At 42.7% G+C, this 23,629-nt stretch overlaps 3 protein-coding genes across 3 annotated transcripts; all 3 read left to right on the forward strand.

The window, feature by feature from the left end:
- The first annotated feature begins 578 nt into the window (after window positions 1-578).
- Window positions 579-10,815, forward strand: LOC131885197 (glutamate receptor ionotropic, NMDA 2A-like). Its single transcript, XM_059233158.1, has 5 exons — window positions 579-873; window positions 1,193-3,678; window positions 5,354-6,814; window positions 9,369-9,721; window positions 9,806-10,815. The coding sequence occupies exons 2-5, from the start codon at window positions 3,004-3,006 to the stop codon at window positions 10,656-10,658; spliced, it is 3,342 nt and encodes a 1,113-aa protein (XP_059089141.1). The 5' UTR covers window positions 579-873; window positions 1,193-3,003; the 3' UTR covers window positions 10,659-10,815.
- A 9,542-nt stretch (window positions 10,816-20,357) lies between these two features.
- Window positions 20,358-21,327, forward strand: LOC131885311 (tetratricopeptide repeat protein 32-like). Its single transcript, XM_059233338.1, has one exon. It carries the CDS (start codon window positions 20,935-20,937, stop codon window positions 21,325-21,327), a length of 393 nt encoding a protein of 130 aa, XP_059089321.1. The 5' UTR covers window positions 20,358-20,934.
- Window positions 21,328-21,439: 112 nt separating this feature from the next.
- Window positions 21,440-22,970, forward strand: LOC131885265 (gastrula zinc finger protein XlCGF26.1-like). The gene has a single exon (XM_059233250.1). The coding sequence runs from the start codon at window positions 21,440-21,442 to the stop codon at window positions 22,793-22,795; it is 1,356 nt and encodes a 451-aa protein (XP_059089233.1). The 3' UTR covers window positions 22,796-22,970.
- The last annotated feature ends 659 nt before the right edge of the window (window positions 22,971-23,629 follow it).

The following is a 23,629-nucleotide window of genomic DNA, read 5'->3' on the forward strand; positions in this document are numbered from 1 at the left end:
GTTAGAGGGTGATCCCAACCAATTTTAAAGCCTGGTATCAGATTGCTTTTCAGTCTGTGGCTATGACTGGAGTCAAAATGCTGCCTTGAGAGAGGTTGGAGGGGGGGGGAGAATCGAACGGCCGCCTCTCTCTTGATGGGAAAAAGCGCCAACCATCAGGCCACGCCTCCTCCCTTGACGCAGAAAATATTAATTTTCGACTTGATATCATTCGTCTGTATTCCAATGGTTCCTTGGGTAGACCATGCATTACAACCACGACATTCCGATCGCAATTCAGATTTCTTTCATCTTGTATCGGTGAGGTCCTGAGCCTTTCAAATGAAGTGTCAATTTGTTGGTAAGCAATCGCAAATAGTGGGAGAATTGATCGTTATTGTTGAGTTTCAAATGAAGAATACTTTGACCCAGATCTTGGATGACGATTTAAAAATTCTAGTTTTGGAAGTCCACAATCGGAAGAACAACCGTGATCCGGGTGGTGACGGTAAGCAAAAAGTCTTTTTGACACACGACTCTTCGATCTTTGCCTTTCTTTGAGTACAATGAAGAGCGGATTTTTGCACTTTTCATACCTCTAAAGTGGTATGCATGTTATGTTCCTAGTAGGTATACACTGTACCTGGTACTGTTTCAGGAGGAGCAAATCATTGGACGGCTGGGAATTCCGCAACACTCAAAGGAGTGAAGGTATACACCAATGTATGAGTTGCCGAGTTAATGATGTGGAATCAGGTTGAATTCCTGTCTCTCTTAAGCTGCCCTCGTATAAATCCGCGAAAAACTTGTTTCTTTCCAGTCGCATTTAGAACCGTCATGTTGTTGTTGGGTAGATCGTCGGTCGTCGTTTTACTCGCCATCTTCTCATCCTCGGTAAGCATACTCACAGTGACCAAAGAGGCCGAGGAGGCTGAAAATATTGATGAGGTCGGGACCCCAACTCACCCCATCTTCCCCGGGCAAATAGTCTATTTGAGCCAATAGTCCAAAATGCTCACGTGGCATCAGCTCTGGCTAATTCTCCCCATATATTAAATGGCACTTTAGATCTACGAGTACCTATGAACAATGTCAAATTGTGGTAGTTCATGTGCATTTTCATTGCCCATACTCTCATCTGTTTCGAATTGTAGTACATATGTACACGTGAAGCAAACACGAGTGAGTGAGAGTCTACTTTTTCTCGTTCCAGATGTTTGGAACCTGTCGGGGAGAAGAAATATCATTTCCAATTCCAGTTCCGCCGCCGCCGCCACCGCCATTCTCCTCTCAAAGTGTCGATGAATCTCTACCTGACTCCGGGCCTTTGATCCAAATCATATCCAACCAAGGTGACATCCCAGAGTGCCAAAAGCAACCTCCGACCGTGATTTCATGTTCCAAAGCCAAGATCAATTTCAACAAGCTGAATGGTGAACCAATCACTTTACCTGATGGAACAGAACTATCCCTTAAATATGGAAACGACGAACTGAACCCAGGAGGGTTCTATAACAGCGCCTTTTACGAGAGATTTCAAGAAGATTACGGATCCTGTACCTTTACCTTTTCCAAGGAGGAATTCTATATCATAGGGAATTGTCAAACTGGGAAAGGGTCTTACACCATAGAGAGTTGTGGAATTGGATGCTTCTTATATTTGACTCGGGATTTCAGTTCGATTGGCTTCATTGACCGATAATGAACGATAACTTTGCCTTTAAACGTGTACCCACTACGTCGTGGGGATGACCGCTCTTCTTTTCATTCGATTCCATTCTTTCACCCGATGGTTCATGCGCCTTTCACTCCAAATTGATCCCGCTAGAAATTATGTCAGCTTGTTGTTCTGAGGCTGACGGATACCAATCCAAGATCAAAATGGCTCACCTGTTATTCTATCCGAACAAAAACGGAAAAATACAATCAGGCCTTTCCACCTTTCTCGTTATTGTTGTCGTAATTTCTTGATCCTTTCAGGAATTGTGCTGATCCGTACGTATATTGTACATATGTTCATCCTTTCCGTTTGTGAGTTCTTAGCTCGTGATTTACCTGTTTTAGTCATATTCATCTTATTTAATCTTGACGAGTGTGTGGTATTTCCAAATTGTATTTAGTACGAGCATATATCTCCAGGATCTTAGCGCCTCATTCACGCTCGTCAGGAAGAAATGGAACCACGAAACCGACTGTTTTCTCTCTTTGGCAGATAGCAAGTACGTATATAGAACGTAGACACCACACCACGTTCTACGAGAGGACAATCGCCAGATAAAACTACCCAAGAGACGCGTGCGACTGAATGTGCCACGGCGTACGTAAGGACAAGAAAACCAAAGGCTCGTCAACGAGGACGCCGCGGTTAGAAGCGTGGAACCCATTAGGTGATGGAATAACCAGCTTCGCTCAGCCAGCAGAACAAGGTAGGAGCGAAGACGTATCAGACGTGTCCAAATGGTCTTGATAATTCACGCATTTGGGGGCGAAGCTTGATCGTGGCGAGAAAAGTGTCCGACTGACTGTTGGTGTGGTAGGTTCGTGTTGGGTGACGCGTCCCTTGATAACCTGCCTTGGTGCATAGACTACAGTGACACAAGATTGCTTCCGGTTCCGTGGATTTCGTAAATGGGCACTCCCAAGACGCTCGAATGGGCCGCCGGGGGTGAGGGAAATTGAGGAAATGGCGAAAAGAATCACCACACCGCACACACAAAGGACACGAAGAGGCGCAGGAATGGCAGATTTCCATTGTGAGGAAAGTGTAGAATAAAAATGGACCATCGCAACCCATGCGGCTTGGCTCAAGTAGTCATAGAGATCCATTTGGTGGCAATAATGTTTTTCGTCTAGCCTCGAAATAAGCCAAGGAAAGTGGGATCCTCATGTGAATGGTGTTATTGGTCTGGGTGGCCTTCTTCATCCTTTTTCCTCTCATCTCGTTTTCTCCTTCCTCAGTTCCCGGTTCTTATCGTCTTTGTGCAGTGTTGGTGGTAGTAGTATTGGAGAGGGGGGGGGGTCAACATGATGTTTGGGGGCATTCTCGGAACTAATGGGGCTATCCACCGGCCTCGATTGTGTTTACTGGTTTGGTTTTTTGCGTCCATTGTTTGCCCATCTCATGGCATCGATCTTAACTCGAGGCATGGGTCCAAGAATGGGGTTCGCACTAGATTCGGCTTCGGCCGCCACGACGCCCAGGATCGTTCCAACATCAGTGTGGCGGTAGTCTTACCTTATTCGACGTTCATGGAGCGGGAGTATAACAAACAAATCCTCAAGGCATCCATGGGATTATCGGGTATGAGATTCCTGGACCAATTCGTCGTTGCCCCGTACTTGGACATGGTGCAGCCCATTCCGGCACCCACGGAAGTTCTTCAAAAGATCTGCGACAATTTCTTGGCCAATAACACAGCCGTTATTCTATATTTCACCCATAGCGAGAACTATGGCCGAGATTCGATGGCCAGCCAATACTTTATGCAATTGTCTCAGTACGTGGGGTTGCCTTTGATTTCATGGAACGCGGATAACTCTGCTTTTGAACACGCGGCCAGCAGCGACCGCTTGCAATTGCAACTAGCTCCCACGATCAAGCACCAAGCCGCGGCCATTTTGACGCTCTTGGAGCGATATGGGTGGAACTATTTCTCCATAGTGACGGGCGAAATCGCTGGACATCACAACTTTCAGCAGGTGAGTCAAGGAGCACATGTTTCTTAAGACTGACAAGACTCTTTGACGTTCATTTTGTTTTTTTTGTTTGTTACAAAGTCAGATGGCAGCTCTCTCGCTCGACCTGCCACCTGATGATGAGTATCCCAATTGAAGGATATTCCCGCTTCGTCATCACAGCCTAACATTAATTATTACCTCACCCTCGGGAATGACCGCAGGTTCGCCCATTTAACTGTTAAAGCAGCAACTCATGCTGTAATAAAATACTTGGCAAGCCTGGGATCGAACCAAGATTCGCAAATTGGATAGCGGATGCTCTACCAATACGGTACCACAGTAGGCCTTATTCTGGGACGGTCATAAGCAAACCTATTTCAATGGGAAAAGGCTAGGTGGACAAAATACTAGGATTTTGAGTCATTCTACCAAATTCATTTGATCACTTTGTATATCAGAAAGTTGAAGAAAGTGAGGATTTATTTTTTTGCAACACACTTACTAAAATGGGGAAATAAGGATCATATAACTAGTTGGATGTTATTCCTGAAGCAACTTTGTCATTTTTCCTGCACAAACCAGCCGAAGCTTAAATATCTGACTCAGTTCTCACTCTCAGTGCAAGTTTGGCTATCATGACAGAATTGTTGCTCGTAATTTTTTTGACATGCTGATAAAAGGCTGAAAAACAATGCTAAGCAAGGCACGCTATCATTTATAATTTTGTTCTGAAATTGACGCAATGTAAAAAATGGCCAAAAGGAAGAACATGGGGAACTACAGCAATTTTGCCTCAAATTAGAACTCCCACTTACGCCAGGGAGGACAGAAGTAATGGTGCAAGTGTGAAGCCAGTGTCTTGACCTTTGTTTTTATTGACGGTAAACTAAAGCCTGATTTGTAGCAACTAACCTACGTAGGTGAGACTGTCGCAATGTAGGCCCGAGTACGAAAAGTGTTAGAAAATTGTTCAAAGTAGATCCAGGAAGTTCGAAATATCGAGACAAAAGCAAAAGCTAAAAGCATTGAGAACTATACTTTTTTATATTGTTTTTTCAATGTTTGCCAAGCCCTATCAGCAAAGGTTTCAGTTTCAGCAAAGGTCGGTTTATTCAAATACAGTTTGGTGTGCTTCCTTCTTCAAACCATTCTTTAGCGACTGCTGCGCAACGAAATTCTTCCCCTTTTTTACAAATTGTTCGAAAGCCTCGGAGGCAAAATGTTGCGTACCCAAGTTGCAAAGCGAGTTGGTACTTATTCTGCCTAAGCGTTAGAATTAGTTTATGAGTCTCTGAGATAACTTGAGAAATGAATTTATTATTCACGCTTACCGCCGTCCCCCAACCTGCAACCTGTGGCTGAGCAAGCATCTCTTCTCGTCTCCCCAGCCACAGTACTTACTTACGAACTAGCTTTCGTAACCTACCCTAGAACTTTTGGATGGATCGATGCTTTCCTTTCAGCGTCAAGCAGAAAGAAGAAATTTGAATTTTCGTGCAGGTCATCCCAACGAATTAATAAGATTTGCACCCTGAATGCGAGAAGACAAATAAATCTCTTTGACGACTTCTAAGCTAAGAAAATCTAATACCCAAAGTGCTTTTGACACGGATCTCGGTGGCGAGTCCCTTGCCGTTCAAGGATTGTCTTTCGTTTCCAAACCTTACGTTTGGCTGTCTTTGCTGTTGGTTTGCAGGTATTACGAGAACTGGTCTTGCATCGCCCGGAGGGTCACTCAAAGAAAGTGATACTCGACACCGTTGTGTTCAAGGAAGCCTCTGATTTATCGGTTCTAGCCCGCTCTGAGGCCCGAGTGTTTATTCTGTACAGCACGAACATCGAAGCCATTTCCATCATGAAGGAGGCCCGCCGTCTCCGACTCACGAGAAAGGCATATGTTTGGATAGTGACTCAATCTGTCATCGGGAGCTCCCTTGACGCGCCCAGAGAGTTCCCTGTCGGAATGTTAGGGGTTCACTTTAATACGGATAGGGCCACCATGACAAGACAAGTCAAACCTGCCATGGATGTCCTGGCCCACGCTCTCGATCGCCTCGTCACCGATCCCAATCTGAGTGAGACCGAGAAGATGGCTGTCATTCACTCCAACATCTCGTGTGATGGGCGAGGTCAAGCCAAATGGGCCAAAGGAGAGCTTCTCTACCAGTTGTTGAGGAATGTCAGCATCTTGGACGGCAAAAGGGATAGTCGAGAACCCGCGCTCGAGTTCAACAAGGACGGGTCCAGGAAGGCTGTGGAATTGAAAATTGTCAATTTGCAACCAGAGGCCGGGGATTTGGAGAACAGCCGATGGGAGGAGATTGGGGTCTGGAAATCATGGACCAAGCCGGCCAGGTCTTTGGATGACAACCCACCGAAACTTGACACTGATCACAATACCAAAAACAGCAACAACAACAACAACAACAACAACAAAAGCAACAGCTATTCCACTCCAAGTTCGGTGAAAAACGAGAAACTTGCCAGAGCCAAATTGGACGAGAGGCTCACATTTGGAGGTGGACTTGACATCAAGGACATTGTGTGGCCAGGGATGGCTCTCAAACCCCCTGAAGGCATTCCAGAAAAGCGATTCATTCGAGTCTCATTTCTAGAAGAAGATCCATACGTGCTCCTCACGCCCCCGACGACATGCGGAACAAACAAGGGTGTCGTATGTCAAATGGTCGACTATTCCGAGTTGATTGGGGTCAACACCACCGAGGAAAAGAGTAAAGTGAACTCAACCATGTTCCAGTGTTGCTCTGGGTTCTGTGTGGATTTGCTCCTCAAATTCGCCCACGATCTTAGCTTCGATTTCCACATGGTTCGAGTTCGCGATGGCAATTGGGGCGGAGTTGCCAATGGGAAATGGAACGGACTTGTGGCCGAGCTAATCAATCACGAAACCGACATAGTCATGACTTCGCTGAAAATCAACTCTGGTCGTGAAAAAGTGATCGATTTCTCTGTGCCATTTCTCGACACCGGGATCACGATCCTGGTGGCCAAGCGAACCGGCATCATCTCGCCCACAGCGTTTTTGGAACCTTTCGACACGGCCAGCTGGATGCTCGTGGCCTTGGTGGCCATTCAGGTGGCGGCAGGATGTATCTTCTTTTTTGAGTGGCTCTCTCCAGCTGGTTACAACATGAAGGTAAGCTTGTGACGAAATCAATGAAACCACGGTAGTCGTTGTCGATAAGCCATGGACATGGACATGGACTTGGAATTCATCCACTGGATCAGGCGGTTCCTGCTTGAGCTTAGGCGGCTCATTCAGTTGTCTATGAGAGACACCTCAATTGTGCTTGGGCCTCGAACAAGACCCGACAAACAATTTAGCCAGCACCTTAATTAATGAGAAAGTTAATTTTCTTCTTCCTGCTCTCGTTCTTGTTCTCGTTCCTGCTCCGTGTTTCTCCGCTCTTTTGTCACTTTACTGTAGACCTCATTTTCCCCCAGGAAAATGGTATTCCTAGAGAATACCTACCGCTCTATAATGTCAACTCCATGGTATCTTTCTAAATTGAATTGGAAAAGAATTTTTTGACATGAAGGGATCACAAATTCGATAGCTCTAATGTCAATTCCGAATCAGAATCCACAAGAAGCTTACATTGGAGATCTCGGAGAAATTGAAATTTTTGTTAATGTACTTTCCGCCTCGTTGGATTTGGTTACGCACGCTTTTCATTTGAATAGAAGCCAATAACCCTGTTCCAAGTGTTCACTGTTCATCCATCACCATTGATCCAAATTTTGAGATCGAACGCGGAATGGAGAATGTTCTTCCCTGAGGCAACTACAAAGTTCTTCTTCTTAATGCGCTTTATGAAGCAACACTTTGTTCCATCCTCGAAAGGGTTTTACGATGGATTGGGAACAACGGTAAGGGAAGTGAAGTTCTTTTTCATTTCATTAGTCTTTGGGTTGGAAACCTTGTTAAGAACAGTCTCTTCAAGGCAACGATAGGAAACTTTTTTGGCGACATTGAATTCGTCAAAGTAAAATTTCACAGCATTTGTCTTCCACCCGAAAGCATTGAAGTGTTACGACAGGATTGATCAAAACCGAAGTTTATCCTGGAGTAGATAATACATCCTTTACCTCGGGTAATTCTTTCCAAAGAAACGGCACAAATATCAAACCAGGTAGTTGAGGCCTTCATGCAACAACAACAACAACAACAGCAGCAGCACCTAATGGACATTCCAGTGCCAATCAGACCCACTTGCTAACGGCTTGATGATGAGCTCGTGTGCCGAAATACTTACCACTATACTTACCTTTGGCGGCCTTTGGGGAATCCCCAACACAGGGAACGAAGCCTGCCAGTTGTTCATTGAAGACTGACACTTGAAGTTTGAAGTTTGATTACTGATTGCAAATTCCCTGGAATCCCAATTTTCCTTTCATTGACTGTGCTTTGTGACAATCCAGCCTAGAATATTAGATGTAGGGGTATCTGTTTTGTACCGTCCGTCATACACCCTCTACCCAGCCAGTGCTAACTACTACTACTTCTGCCACAACAACCGTTCTCCTTTCTTCGTGCAGGCGATTGGTGGGAACGAAGGGGGAACGGTCTGCGCACAAGACACAAGAGAGCCTCGAAAATTGGATTAGATCAGGACTTGCTCTTCTCCACAATAGCTAGTTATCGAGGACAGCGAGCGGCAAAAGAATGTGTTTGGGTTGCACAAATAATTTAAAACCAATTTTCGAAGAAACTTCCCGTTTGGGGCCGCTCCTAACTCTCTTTTTGTGCAACTTTTTGCAACTTGATGTTGGCTTTTATGGTAGATTGAGGCCTTTAGCCCACTTACAGTGTACTGTCCGTACGTACAACGTAGTGGTTATGACCTAAAGTGGCGGAAAATTTAACGTCAACGGCAGATTCTTTGTGGTTCTTTAGCACCTGTCAGACAGGAAATTTTACCTCTTTTCATTTGTACTTGAAGTTGTAATTCTGTAAGGCTGCTGGGCTCAGCCTTTATGCAATGAGCCGGTACCTGAATCTTGTAGCGCCTGAATACTATCTAAATTCAAAATTTATCAATGCGCCCATTGCGAAGTTAGAGGACACTGCCACTAAATTATTCCGAAGTGCGAGGAATATTTGGTAAAAATAGCAGGAAGAATTCGATATGAGAGAAAACTGACGGAACACGATCGGCCTTAAATTCTAAAGCCCGCAATCATAAAGTGATATCGTCTTCAGAAAGCCGCTTCAGTATAGCAAATTAATTCACTATGATATTGTACGTGAGTGAAAAATGTACCTACACCCGGGCGTTTCTAGTTCCATTTGTTTGAATATTGTTTTATATGCACAAGTAAGAATGGATTAACAAATCAGTTGTTTTCGACTCAAACAACCAAGCGTTGTTTTGATTTTATGGTTCGTTCTTGGACCTGAAGCAAGTAAGATTTGCTTCCACAAAAACCGCTCTTTTTGTATCAACTGCGAGAAAGAATTCAGTTCCTTGCATATTGTCGTGAATTGGATTACAGAATGAGACTACAAGAACCTTTGAAAAACCTGGACGCATAAGAGGGAACCATTGGATATCTGACGCAAAGAGCATTTTCACATTCCCTCAGCGTAGGAAGTTCCAATTTCTAGTTTCCCTCTCTATTTGAATGTTCCTAGTAATAGATACAAAATCAGAAAAGACTAACGCTCAACCCAGAGTTCTCTGCCGCAGTTTCAGGTTCAGTCGGATCAGGGCCGATTTTCATTTCTCCGGACGTTGTGGCTGGTTTGGGCAGTCTTGTTCCAAGCCGCTGTGAATGTGGATTGCCCCCGAGGATATACGGCCAGATTCATGGCCCATGTTTGGGCCATGTTTGCCCTTATCTTCTTGGCCATCTATACTGCCAACTTAGCTGCATTTATGATCACTCGAGAGGAATTCACCAACTTATCCGGACTAGAGGACAGACGCCTTACGAATCCACAATCCACGAAGCCACCCTTTCGTTTTGGAACAATCCCCAACGGAGCCACAGATTACGTCCTCAAGAACAATTTCCCCGAAATGCACTCCTACATGAAACAGTGAGTGATTTTGTGATCAAACAAACAACCACCGTACAATCCACACGCTGGCTCATCAGTCACATTGACCTTTTACTTTTTCAGGTTCAACCGCAGCACGGTGAAAGAGGGCTTCAAGTCCATTAAGACCGATCAATTGGACGCCTTCATCTACGACGCCACTGTTCTGGAATATCTCGTCGGTCAAGACGATGAATGCAATATCCTGACCGTGGGCTCGTGGTACGCCATGACCGGCTACGGCGTAGCCTTTCCCAAAGGATCCAAATGGGTGCCCCTCTTCAATGAGTACCTCATGAGCTACCGAGAAAACGGTGATTTGGAACGCATGCAGAGATTTTGGTTCACGGGAGCCTGCGAACCCAAAAAGCGAAGACGAACCTCGAGTAAGCCATTAGCTCTGGCCCAATTCACATCCGCGTTTATCCTGCTGGGACTCGGCATCATTCTATCTGGAGTGCTCCTTCTTTGTGAACACGGCTATTTCAAATATCTGAGACCACATATGAGTGAATTTCGTCGAAAGGACTGGATTTCCCTCATCAGCTTGAGCGTGGCCGACAGTCTAAAGGACGGGAACAAGGTCTTCCGCTCACCAAAGCTCAAAAGCCATAGTCTGCCAGATCAAGGGTGCAAGCAACGAATCTCAGGGGCTCAGCACGATTTGACCTCCGCCAAAGAGCGAATCAAGCTCCTCGAAGGGCAATTGCAACATCTCCGATCCAGATTGCCGCTTCAAAGGCAATCCAGCCAGCCATCAGTGATGAGTGACGACCACGCTCTGGATTGCGTTTCTTCGGAGCAGGAAGACTTTGAACTGTCGTGCGAAGATCGGGATTGGCGTTTGCAAATATCCACTGAGCAATTACTCAAACAAATGCCTCGTCTTAGAAAGCTCAAGGGTAATGGAGCCAATGAATTTGAAACTGTTCTCTGAGCCCAAGGTTGTGGGTTGTCTACATAAGAAATGTGTACAAGTGCACGTGTACAAGTAGCATGTATGAACATTTTCATTTGAAAAAAATCACTCACAAAACGAAGAAAAAAAAGCAAGGGTTCGTTTTTGAATCATGCTTTTATTCCCTTACTTTCGATCTTCGGAATGCAAAAAATATTCTTCTTGATGCGTTGACTTCTTTTTGCATCAGAACAAAATTTCAAGATTGGGAGAAGTAGAAAGGTGTCGCAAGTGCCTCTCTGTATGAAAACAAAGCTATTAGTGTCTTTTATTATTCACTCGTGGTTTCTTTTCAAGCAAAGGGCTTGTGCTCAGCCTTTGTTCAAATTTTGTGAAATGAAAAACAAGGAACAAAGAAGGAGGCGCACTGAATCAGAGCCACGGACAGGTAAATACGCACTCGTACGTAGGGCAAAGAAAGGCACAAATAATGAAAAAGAACACATTCATTCCAATCCTCTTGGCTCACGAGAAAATGCTCATTCTTGCGACAAGATGGCAAAGGATGGGTAACATTTGGTTTTGTCAACCCATTGGATTCATCCCAATCAGATGGAGCTGATCAGATGAAAAGGACTCAATTTACATGCATAAAGACTGGAGAAACAGTACAACGGTCCAACTGCATGTAACACATCAACTGCTAGAGGGAACTACTAATCTGGCCAGTGCCGATGTCAACATTGATCATATTGATAGCGGAGAGACAAGTAAATGCAAAAAGATAGGTTGTCCAAAATACAAAATCTTAGCATATCCTGGGAAGTACACCCCAAGAGCCAATTCTTCTTTTCTAGAGGGCCAAGATTCGTCAAGGGACGACCCTGGTTTTCCCAGTAAATTTCTTCCAAAAGCAATAAATCGACCTCTCAACAGAGCTACTTCATTCCCATTGGTCTCCCATCGTTTAGCTCTGAGTATTCGTACATACTGATAATTTGAATTTGGTTCGTCTCCTCTTGTTCGACGAGAAATGTGAGACAGCTGTATGCTTGGGAGAAAGTATCACGATGCTAACTCTGCACAGGTCGATTGTCCAGGCATATCTTGTAAAATATATGCCTCACCCATTTGGGCTCCAATGCGTTCAGCATGTTGGCAAAAGGTCGAACAAGTCCAAAGATGTTTTAACAGGAATATTTAAGGTATGAGAGAGAACTCTCGTACTGAGAGAGGCCAGAAAGGTTGGGACTTTACAGTGTTCAGAGAAGGTACGAAAGGTATCTGATACTGTATTTTTTTCAAAAGCATTCATGAGCTTTGTCAAATATTTCTACATTCAAAGGCTAGCCCAGATCCGACAACTCTAATTCGTGCCTGAATCAGACATGATCCGAAAATAGAGAGAAATAAGAATTATATACCGGGTGCGCCATACGCCATCATCACTTGTTTGTGGCACCAGTAACAGAGGCAACATGTCTGGCTAGTTTTCTCTTTCAGACATAGCTAGCATATGATTATTACCAGCAATTTTGGAGTATTTTGTTGGTCTAAATTTAAAAATAGCCTGTTAAATAAACATGAGAGAGTTGAGATTGCCATCAAAGTTGCCAATGGACCTTCGAGTTTTAACCACAACAACAATAAAAAAAGAAAAGGATGCCCCTTGCAGAGGTTGAAAGCATAAAGGGTGTCCTCTAAAGCCTGGCTTTAAAAGAGGACACTCTATCTTGGTCCTTGAAAATCATTGAAATGGGGCCTTCTGTTGAAAAGTTGAAGACATCACTATTTTCCAATTGGAATTGTGGATATGCTTTTTTATTATAAGAATGAATTTATTGGTTGCACTTTGCAGGAATTATCATTTGAAATCATCTTAACAGCCGACTGCCAAACAAGCCCTGCTTCAGCATTTGCCAAGCCAGCCTTGCGCATCTGCTGTTTTATGTTATGGAAGAAAGGAAAAAGAAAGAGAGTGCCCTAGGATGAGCCATGTAAAGGGACAGTCTCGTCAGCTGAGGCTTTTGCTTGCGCTTTGACGTTTTCTTTCGTCATTCGTCTTGAAGCACTGCTGTCAAAAGTTCAAGAGGAAGAACAAAGTTCAGTTCTTAGAGGACGCCACTTTCCGTTTTTCGAGAGTCAATAGGTTTGGCATCCACCGCACCACAGCATTAATAAGCTCCATGCCCCCACCTGGGCATTCTCCACATCCAGGCCTACTTTGAACAAAGATTGGGCTCCAGAGGATTCTGGTCAAAATTAGTTTGGCTCCCAGACAGCCCAAACCTGAATCCCCTGGATTTCAGCATCTGGGGCCATGTAAAGACCAAAGAATGGGCCACCATCCACAGCACAGTGAGCAAGCTGAAGGTGTCAGTTGGTGAGGCCTGGGCCGTCATGGATAATGGGGACATAAAGAAGATGTTCGCCAACTTTGTCCCAAGACTCAAGCTTTGTGTTGCCGACAAAGTCGGTGTATTTGATGGATATAATTCTATGATATAGGTATGCCTTCTAACTTTAATATTTTGTCTTAAACTGTCCGACACATAACATATGAGTTCTACTTCATTAAGTCCATCAAAATCAATATATAGATGACAGTATGGTGCACCCGGTATTTTCCACTATCAGGTGCTTTTCCTGGTACTTAGTGGTAAGAAATTCCGCGAGATTTTTTTTTTTAAATGAAGAGATCAAAACTTTACATTTTTTGTGATGTGATGTGAGGATTAGGATTTGAATTCGTCCTCCTTACGATCAGAAGTGGCTTTGATAATAAAAGCATGCCTATTCATGTCTTTCGATTGTAACCTGTCATGCTCATTAGGAATTAGTTGCCATAGAGACAATGTTCAAACTACGAGCTCATGAATGAGCTCAGCCCAATTTCCAAAGTGGTCGCAAAACAGGAAACAAATAAAAGCTGTAAAAGAAACCAGCAGACAAATAGGCTTTAGTCGAAATGAATATGTTTGTCTCGATTGAGCCTCAAAATGAACATTTTCACTGTAATGTACTCGTATTTGATTCTCTTCAATCTAACTTTATTCAAAAACAGCTTGACCAAAAACAGCAACTGTTAATTTGTAACTTTCTTGCTTGCAACAAGCAAATAATAGCCATTGTGAATCGTCATTGATCTTGGCTTACATTTCAAAATTAGGCGTTTCGAAGGCTCACATCTGCTTTGCCACAATGTAAAGATTTATGAGAAAAAGTGGCTCTGACCAAATGTATAAAATATGAAGGATAATTCAAATAAATGAATGATATTACAAAATGTTCAAAAAACAATAATAAGCGCAAAGTGCATTTTTGTACTATTGTGATAGGTAGAAAGTGCGACTTTACTGAAACTTAAGTTTGAGGTAAAAGAGGACTTAAATTGAAACTAACCGCTTGGTGATAACGAATGAAATAACATTCATATCTATGTTTAAAGTTTGAAATACCCCATGACATTGTGGCTTGCACAAATATAAGAAAAATAAAGCCATGCATATTTCAAGTCCAGTGCAATTTACGAATATGGAACGAGATTGTATTTATTGTACGATTTTTCTCTTCCATTACGATTACTTCCCCAACCCAGATTATCCATTGCAGTGTAATGTGTGATTATTTTGAGCCCAACTGACAGATTGGTGGAGACGGATGAGAGAGATGGTTTTGGACGAATAACAATTGCTCAAGCCCCATTCAGATCTTCTGAATGCTAATAATGATGGTATTAGAACGTCAATGGTAAATCAGCTAATCTATGGCTAAGTACCAGTTACATATCGTACAGTAAATCGGGTGGTACTTATATCCTGACACACAAATTCGTTCCGTTTGGCATTGGTACACTTGATACCGCTCCAACTCGAGTGTTAATCCTATCTCAATTGAACGTTTGTTACGTGGTCTTAAACTTTTGCTATTCAAAAATCATTTTCTATTCAGACTATGGTCTTTCATATAAGTCTTTGCTCTTGGCAAAATGATCCAAAACCAAGAAGAATGGATTTCTGGGTCAAGGTGGACAAGAGTACTCCTGAGATGAAAGAAGGAACTATTCTGGTTGGGTTTCCTTGAGTCTTTTGGAATATTGAAAGGCAAGAGCAAAATGCGAGGCAAAGTAGTGGAACCTTTTTCTGTAAGCTAGCTTTTCTTGTTGTTTGGGTGCTTTACATTGACATATCTTTATTTCTATCAATTGATCCAAAATCTATTTCTTACACTCATTTTTCTATCCATCCATAATCTGTTCCTTATATCTATATTTTATCTTTCCATAATATCATCCTTTTATCTTTATTTCTATCTTACATAATCTATTCCTTACAGCATATCTATCTATTTTTTATTGTTATTTTCCAAAGCGCAATATGTGGATGGACACGACGCCTCGAATGGCGGCCTAACCCAAAACTTCCATAGAGAAGACACCGTGGTAGGGAACAAATGTCATCATGTAAATCTACCAGCAGTCTAATGACAAATTTGTCGCAATAAAGAATAACATTGTGCGTTTTACTGAACGGTTTTTTCTGTTTTCGTATTTTAGTGTTTCATGTTCCTAAAAAAGGCCACCATTTCCAGATACACATACAGACGAGGTTCACTCATCTTTATTATTAGTTGATTCCTTTGTTTTTTTTACGTAAGGACAAAAACTACATACAAATTTTATAATCAACTTCATGAATATATATTTCAAAACTTGCTTTTATCTTTGGAAACGCATAGAGCAGTTAGCTGATTGGAATTGCCTTAACGAATGACATCTGAAATCAGTTTTACAATTGATATTGGTCAAGTGAGTGTCCGTGGTTAAAATGAACTATGAAGCTATCAAGTCCAAGGCCAACCCCACGCCCGAAAACTTGTGAAGGAACAAACAAATAAGAATAGGGTTTGTCAAGTAAACGCGTTCATGAACGACTGACGTTATTCCATGGAGCAAAATCAGAGACAACATGCCCAACCAAACCGTACTGTGTATGCATTGAATTTGATCATTTTCGATTTAAATCCATCAATACACGTCACTTGCCTCAATCGTCACCACCTATAAGGTTGGATGCTTAGCTCATTATTTCAAATGCTTAGTGAACTTGAAACATAGTTAAATCTACTGGTTTTTGAATTGTTACTTAACATTCCCATTTTTGCTCAACGTAACCAGTACACTCAAGTACTCTCAAGTATATGCTTGAGGTCCTTGAGTACACTGAAGGACTGTACTCAGCTATGCTCAAGCCAGGCTCAAATTGAACTTGTCCTCCAATCGTTCTCAGTGAGCCCGCTCAAGCCCGTTAAGTGCCAGCCGGGCTCCACCTCCAATGACCCGGAGGGATCCAAGCCGACTCGCTTTTCCCATTCCTTGGTTGACTGTCTAGATGATTCAAATTGGCAAGACTTATACCTAGTTGGGCATCAACATCTTCTCGTTGAGCTTCCTTCCACAACATGAGTAAAGAACAAGTGAAAACGCCCATCAGCTACTATGAATATATCAATGGGCGTGGTTAAGCGTGGTGAAAGATCAAAGTGAACCCAAACTATGAAGATCATGATTCCTGGGATTCTTGGACCTCATTTCCCAGCCTGCCAGCTCACCCCTGTCATCCGCCACCTATGAAGCTTCCTCACAACAATTGGGATCTGGACCATGTGCAATTGATTAATCCATTAAAGGATGCATGGACGGATCAATCTCTTTCAAATGGGAGATGGACCCAACCAAGCAAACAAACCAGCAAACCTTGATAGCTTATGAGAGTGACCCAGACCTTGATCCTAGAGAATTGATTGCCTCAGAGGCATTCGGTATCATGAACAGGATTGAATAGTAAGTAAGTGAGGAGGCTATGATTTACATTGAATCATTGCAATGTGTTTACCTGTCCTAATGCTTTCATTCTTGCATTGAAGATATTGCCATGGACATACATACCCATCACGTCAAGCAGTTGATTAAGAACTGGCTCATCTATCTCTAACCCACCCCCAAGCTAACCCACCCACCCAAGCACAAGCCTGGCCTGCCTTTCAAGGTCAGAAATTAGCTTAAACCAGGATCATGGGTGGATTACCACCTTCCCATGGAAGGAAGGAACCAAGAATTAACATGATGGAAGACCTACCCAAACCACATTAGTGGTCACCATGACCTTCTCGAACATGCCAAAAGAAATGGCTCAGTTTCTACACTCATCAGCCATTGACAGCATGAAGAAAATCATTTTTGGCTTCCCAACTCTTCCCAATCTGCCCTTATTTCAGCCAATGACACCTTCACCAAATTCCTTGGACGTATTTTATCTGCCAAACAAAGCCCCTCACCATCAGGTTGGCCAGGTGAGTGTCCAACAGTGTTGGGAACCTGACCTTTCCGGAGGTTATATCTGGACCTGAGTTGTCCTTCCTGGTCAAGGACTAGCTAACACATCATTGTCCTTGGCCTGACATCCCTTGGTAATATTGGTGACTCTTGGCCAAATGCCACCAACAATGGGAGCTGACAAAGGAATTGCTCCATCTCCTATACAGGAAGCAATGATAATTTCAGACCAGATATCACCTTAACGTACAAGTAGTGATATCAACTTACGCAGGTCCAGATTATAGCTTGATTATATCATTGAGTTTATTTACCTATGCCTCCCTTTCAGGGATGTCCAGATATTTTGGGGCAAAATCCTGGTAACATACTTAAATTGCATCATTTCTTTGCAAAAAGCACTGATATTAGCTCTTTGGATAATGAACTTTGTCAATGTCTCAAGTATTGGTAGTACAACCATAATAATTTGTTAGCAAAATATGAAATGGCATTACAAACATTACATCTTTCTAAGACCAAGGATTCAAGTATTCAGTCTCTTGTTCTTGATTGGGTGGCCACCTTTCAATTCTAATTTTTTCCTCAGTACATACGCTTCAAATTGTGCTATTTTGAATGGAAATGGTGCAAGATTAAAAATCTCACTTGTGGTGCATTTTGAACGACGTTTAAGGCCACAAAGTTTTATAGAACCAGCCACAACAATTCCGTGTCTTGGGTAGGAAGATGATTATGGCTGCTGTTTGGGAATAGGGTCAAGAAGTGGAAACGTGTAAAAAGTTTGTAGTATCCTAAGACGCATTCAAAAATAAGCCTATTTTGATTTTTGTGTTGTTTAGGGTCATATTTCGCAGTTTTTACTCGCTGTTCTTGCCCAAAATATCCAGACGACCTTGAACAATGGAAAACCTTTGATTGTCCTCAACCTTGTCCAAAGGCATCTTGACATAAATGCTGTCAATCTTTAAAAAGACATTGTAGGTAAAGTTAAGTTTGTGTTTGACCAAAGATATCAAAAGTATCTCTTGTCATTGATCATAAACACTTCAAATGTTTGCTATAACTGAATATTTTGAGGAAAAAACATGTTGGATCAGGGAGGCAGATTGAGTGTAATAGCTGACAGTATTTGTACTGATAATCCATTTTTTGAAAACTTTCATGGCATTGTAACCCTTCCGGCTGACCTTTGCGTAGCATTTTGAAGGAGGTTTTTAAACTTTTGGATATTTGTGTTAAAGGAATCAGATTATATGCTTGCGTGGGCTTGAGTTGTGAATGGAAGAAGTGCGGACTTTGTGATGGTTGGAATGTCCTGATCACATTCAAATATGATTTTATCTTTCAAAACATGGCATAAACTATGGCCTACTAGAATTTCTCTACATAATTGTCTGCAAACGGACAGAGTTTGTGGGAAAACTCAACAATCTTGCCAAATTTAACTTTTCTACAAATTAACATTTTGTATTTAAATGAAAGCAACCAAAAGCATACTCAATATTGACATATTACTTACTTTATTACTTAGTAATATCTATTGTTAACATCAGTATTAGCCACACAACTTGATCAAGATTTTCAATGAATGAACAAGTTTGTTTGTAGAAGCATAGATTAACAAAGCTATTTACAGGGTGTAAATAAAAACATTAACAAAGACTAATATTTCCTTGACTTTGGTGCCAAAGCCTGACAATTTCAACCAGCCATGATAATATCGGCTGAATACTGGAATTAAAAATAAACATCAAAAATCTTGGCAGCTGCGCAAGGAGTGACTCCCGCATGGAGGAGATATGACAACCTCCTTCCTTTTGCTTCATGATCAGACATGGTTCACTCTTTCAATAAACCCATTGTAGGAAATATGTTAGTTTTTCTTACAACATTGAGCTGATATCATCATGATGGCTGGTAGAAATTGTCTGGCTTTGGCACCCACCTTAGTCTAAATTTTGGATTTGCACCCTGTATGCTCTAAAAATCACGCGATTTTGTTTGATGCCCTATTTTAGATTTCTTCGGATTCCACCAGCATATCCACCCTTAGCACTTTTGGCAGGAACCCGCCTTGATCTTGCCTCAGTGAAGACCTCAAGAAGGTAGAAAATATCCCATCCTAATGATTTGCACACCAAAAATCTAGAAACTTGTTCTTGAGGGGTCTGGATTTCCGTTTTGACTGTTAAAAGACAAGTGGAGGTACTAAATATATACTAAATATATGTATATATGTATGGGGACGTTTAGGCAAGCTCTGGCAGGTTCGTTTGTTTGCTGGTACCAATGTCAGTGATGCAAGTTTGGGGCATCAACTACGTTTTTGAGAAGCTGACCCTTCTTTCGCATTGCTACATGAGGAAAGGTCAGGTTTGATAAAACCAGTTTGAAACGCCAATTTTGTACCACTGGCATTGGCAGGCAAGTTTGTTTGCTGGTACCAGCGCTTGCCTAAATGTCTGAATACTAAACTTGTTTACATCTCCACTTTGCTTGCGTTTTCGATTCCGGCCTTGATAACTATACTAAAGTATACTTAAGTATACTCAAGTATAGCTATGTAGTGAGACTATACTTTTGAACTTTTCACTCTTAATAAGCTTAAAATCCCACTTATAGATACGATATTCGTGATTGATTTCAATTTGCCGACTTGTTTGAAGAAAACCAATTCTGATAATGGGGCAGAGGCCTGTTTTTTAAAACTCTTACCTCTGAGTTAGGCGCTTGGACTTGGACTTTAACCGGTATGAAAATACACTCGGCTAAGTGGCGAGGGGATGCTCATTCTGGGTAACGTCCAAGAACTCAGAGGTACGAGCGTTTAAAATACTCGCCTCATGATATTAATTCGTGTCAGAACTACACCAAGGATGACATTTTTTCTGGTTACATCCCCTATAACCTGGGAATAGCTAATTTAAACAATCGTGAATCGTCGCAATTATGATACAACTGCACTTGAAGCACATGTGACGTAAGCGATTTCAAATTCAGTAGCCATCCAATTGCGAACGCAACGTTAAACCTTAATGAACGAAACCTTGTCCAGGAACGCCCAACTAGCCCAATCAAAAGCACCAACTAAACGACATATAATCCATGTCGTGCTTATGGGGAACTCCCCCATGGGAAAAACTCTCCCTCAGAACAATAAAACCACTTTGTCTCAACAAATTGATGAAAGATAACCTTCATCCCAAAGAGGAAAGCCAGTAACATGATGAACTGAAGGAATCTGATGAAGGCAGAGAGGAGGAGGAACTGGAAGGTACACACGTACACCCACTCATACATAGATAGATACGTACGTACATAAATACATACATACAGACATCGTCCGTGGTTCGAACATCTTGAATGAACCCTTTGGCGAGTACTAGCTTGCGGCGGCTGCCGCTTTGACTATTGGTGGCGTAGTGAGTGAGCGGAATCAAAATCAGCTGGACGGCCTAGCCGGGCCTAGCCCTCTTGCTGGACAGCTGGATCCGTCCCTCCTAAGTCGTCACATTAGTAGTACACTATTAGTACGTGTCTGCGTGTGTGTATGTACCAATCTGTTGGTTGGTTCTATCTTGTTCTATGGTTCCATGGTTCTTGGTAGTACCGTATCACGTCTAAAGGAGTGCTAAAGTTTAGCAAGAAAGAGAGAGGATTGAGGAAGTGAATGCAAGGAGAGAGAAAATAGGACTTCAAACAGCCAACTTTGCTCCTGAATTGAAGCTCTCAGCTGACCAACTGGTCAAGTGTGAACCACTACAAACTTCCCGTCCTTGGGTCCTTGCGTCCTCCCGGCCTCCCGGCCTCCCGCCCTTCCGTCTGTATTTGGGTATTTGGTCTATATTCGAGTCCTTCTGTTCCGTCATCCAATTTTGACCCGACTCTAGCTTAGAATTGATTACCACCCACGTCCTGATTGTTGTTGGGGGGCTGTTGTTGAGTGTGTCCAATCATCAGTTGGTGTTGTTTGTCCTCATGAGCGCCATGGAGCCCATCTTAGAGGGCCTCACCGTCGAGTCCGAACGGCTCTACAAGGAACACAAATTCAAAGAAGTCGAGGAGATGTTCTCCACCTTCCTCAAGGAGGCCGTAGGGGAGAAGCCCGAGATCCGCGCCCAAGCCCTCAACAACCGGGGACACGCCAAATACATGCAAGTCAAATTCGACGAGGCGCTTGTGGATTACGAGGAGTCCATTGTGCTCGCTAAAACCATTCCCGCCACCTTTTACAATCGGGCCACCATCAAGTTTCGGATGGGCAAGTTCGACGAGGCCTTGCCCGACTTCGAGGAGGCCGCCACTCAAGCGCCTCAGAATGAAGAGTTCCAAGAGGGCTTGGCCAAGTGTCGGAGCGCGGCCAAAGAATAGTTCATTCCTCTCATCGGGTCGTCTGCGCTGGATGGGACGGCTGGGTTGGCGACGATTTTGACACATTCGCTTCCTAACGATTCCTCAACAATCAGCCTTACTTAATCTTGAAATGGATCCTACTTTGGTCTATGATGCAAGCGACACTCTGGCCTTGTTTCAGCCCATGCGATCATTCAGTCGAGATGGGAAGTCTCCAGATTTAGCCTGCCCACCCAACGTCAAAATCTGGGCTGGATCATCTCCAACTCCTATAACCGCCCATCGATTGATCCTGGGTTCCGTGTCCCAATTTCTTCACTCACTTCTCCTTAGTTCAGCTCCTTGGGATTCGTCTTCGTGTTTTATTCTACCAGACTACGAGCCAATTATTGTGCAATCCGTTCTTGAGTTGTTGTATTGTGGGTCTGCAGTCATCAGTATGAGCCAGAATTCGCAAATTCTCCAATGTCTTGACATGTTAGGTGTCAAATGCGAGCAGTTGTCTTACATTGGTCTAAATGACAGAGAAGCCAATGACGAATCAAAGAGCCGTGATTGCGCTGAGCCTTGGCTTACCTATAAATGTACAGAATGCGGGAAGACCCTCAAATCTCGTCGGAACTTTGATAACCATATGGCTTTGCATCATCCCATGAAATTGAAGTGTCATAAGTGCCCTGAAAAGTTTCTTTCTCCTAATCGACTGCGCTATCATATGCAATCCGTGCATTTGAATTTGGCCTTCGCATGCTCTATTTGTACCAAAGCTTTTCGGAGGAAAATTGAAGCCACATCCCATTTCAAAAAGTATCACCCAGGAGAGGCTTTTCAATCAAACGTATCCATCATTCGAACGAAGACAACCGCCCTAACAAAAAGGAGCACGACCTCCCAAGCCACAAAACCGGGAGTCAAAACCCTTGGAAACAAATGTTCGGACACCGAGGAGACGAAACATACGGTCGCAAAGCGTTTTCCTTGCAGTACTTGTCAAAAGCCGTTCAATACGCGATGGGCCCTAAATCGGCATATGCTGACCCACAATAAATCGTTGAGTAGAAAGATGTATTTGTGCCAGACGTGTGGGCAATCATTTGACCGATATGATCCTTATTACCACCACAAACTTCGACACGCACCCACTCAAGATTTACCTACCTGTTCCACATGTGAAAAGCCATTTGCGAATGCTGCGTCTTTGCGGAATCATATGAAGGGCGTCCATGGCGAGGGCGACAACCAATCATTCGATTGCCCGATTTGTGGGAAAGTGTTCACTTACAAGGCCAATCTGAAGGTGCATACCTATCAGCATAAGGGAGAGAAACCCTTTCTCTGCGAGATTTGTCAAGCTCGTTTCTTACGAAGGGAACAACTTCAGAACCATCAAAAGATCCATGAAAGACAAGATTTTGATAGCATCGACGAGCTGGTGGACCATTTCAATGATTTTAAGCGGTCTGTCATCAACGAACCTGACTCATGAGACCACTTCCATCATTTTTGTGTCATTTCTCAAGTTTCCTTGATTCAGAAACGGCAAACTTTCTTCAACCGTAAATCTACTTGATTTGATAAATGAAATTACGATAGTTTCAATTTTCTTCAGCATTCGTGTCTCGGACCCTTAATCATGAAATAAAAATCGAAAAAAGTATAAAGGTTTTAACCTTAATAGCTAAAAGAGGCCAATAACTCTCTTTTCCTTTGATTGCAAGCGAAAAAGAATAACTTTACAACTCAATTTCAGTGGGAGAACCACTCCAAACAGAGGAAAACTAAACGTAAATTATTGTCCAAGAACTAGCACGAGCACTTAACGCTTGTAATAATACTGCAATACCTTTTATGAATTATACCTACAAAGTGTTTAGGCGAGGCTGTCCGAATTACCTGTATTAAATTGAGCTTTTCACAGCGCAAGTTAAAAATTGAAATGATCAAAACAACTGGATTCCCACAAAATACGTATGTTAGAGCCATTAATTGTGTCAAGATTTTAGCATATTTATGAGGTTTTTTTTTTTAATCAGAATGTCAAGAGAATCAAGGACATATGCTCAGTGGGCTAGTTTCTTGATGAAAAAGGTGCACTATAAAGCATGCTTATAAACAACCATGAACACTACGTATCCAGATCGTCCATAGATGAAGCCATACGTAAAGAGACTAATCTAATTTTTTGAGGAAGTTTCCTCTAGTCTAACAATCTCTGTATGTGTTCCGAAAGGTGGGACACGGACAAAAATTCCAAAATTCAGGAAAACATTGTTCAAAAGGGGTTGTCAACTAGCAAAAAGGCGTCAGAGCAATTTGAATC

This window comes from Tigriopus californicus, chromosome 1 (genome assembly GCF_007210705.1).
Source record: "Tigriopus californicus strain San Diego chromosome 1, Tcal_SD_v2.1, whole genome shotgun sequence".
Taxonomy (NCBI): Eukaryota; Metazoa; Arthropoda; class Copepoda; order Harpacticoida; family Harpacticidae; genus Tigriopus; species Tigriopus californicus.

Excerpts from the sequence above, each read along its gene's own strand:
- LOC131885197 (XM_059233158.1), top strand. The coding sequence starts at position 3,004 with ATGATGTTTGGGGGCATTCTCGGAACTAATGGGGCTATCCACCGGCCT. Across the intron at positions 3,679-5,353 it reads GACATCACAACTTTCAGCAG|GTATTACGAGAACTGGTCTT; the intron begins GTGAGTCAAGGA and ends GTTGGTTTGCAG. Across the intron at positions 6,815-9,368 it reads CAGCTGGTTACAACATGAAG|TTTCAGGTTCAGTCGGATCA; the intron begins GTAAGCTTGTGA and ends TCTCTGCCGCAG.
- LOC131885311 (XM_059233338.1), top strand. The coding sequence starts at position 20,935 with ATGAGCGCCATGGAGCCCATCTTAGAGGGCCTCACCGTCGAGTCCGAA.
- LOC131885265 (XM_059233250.1), top strand. The coding sequence starts at position 21,440 with ATGGATCCTACTTTGGTCTATGATGCAAGCGACACTCTGGCCTTGTTT.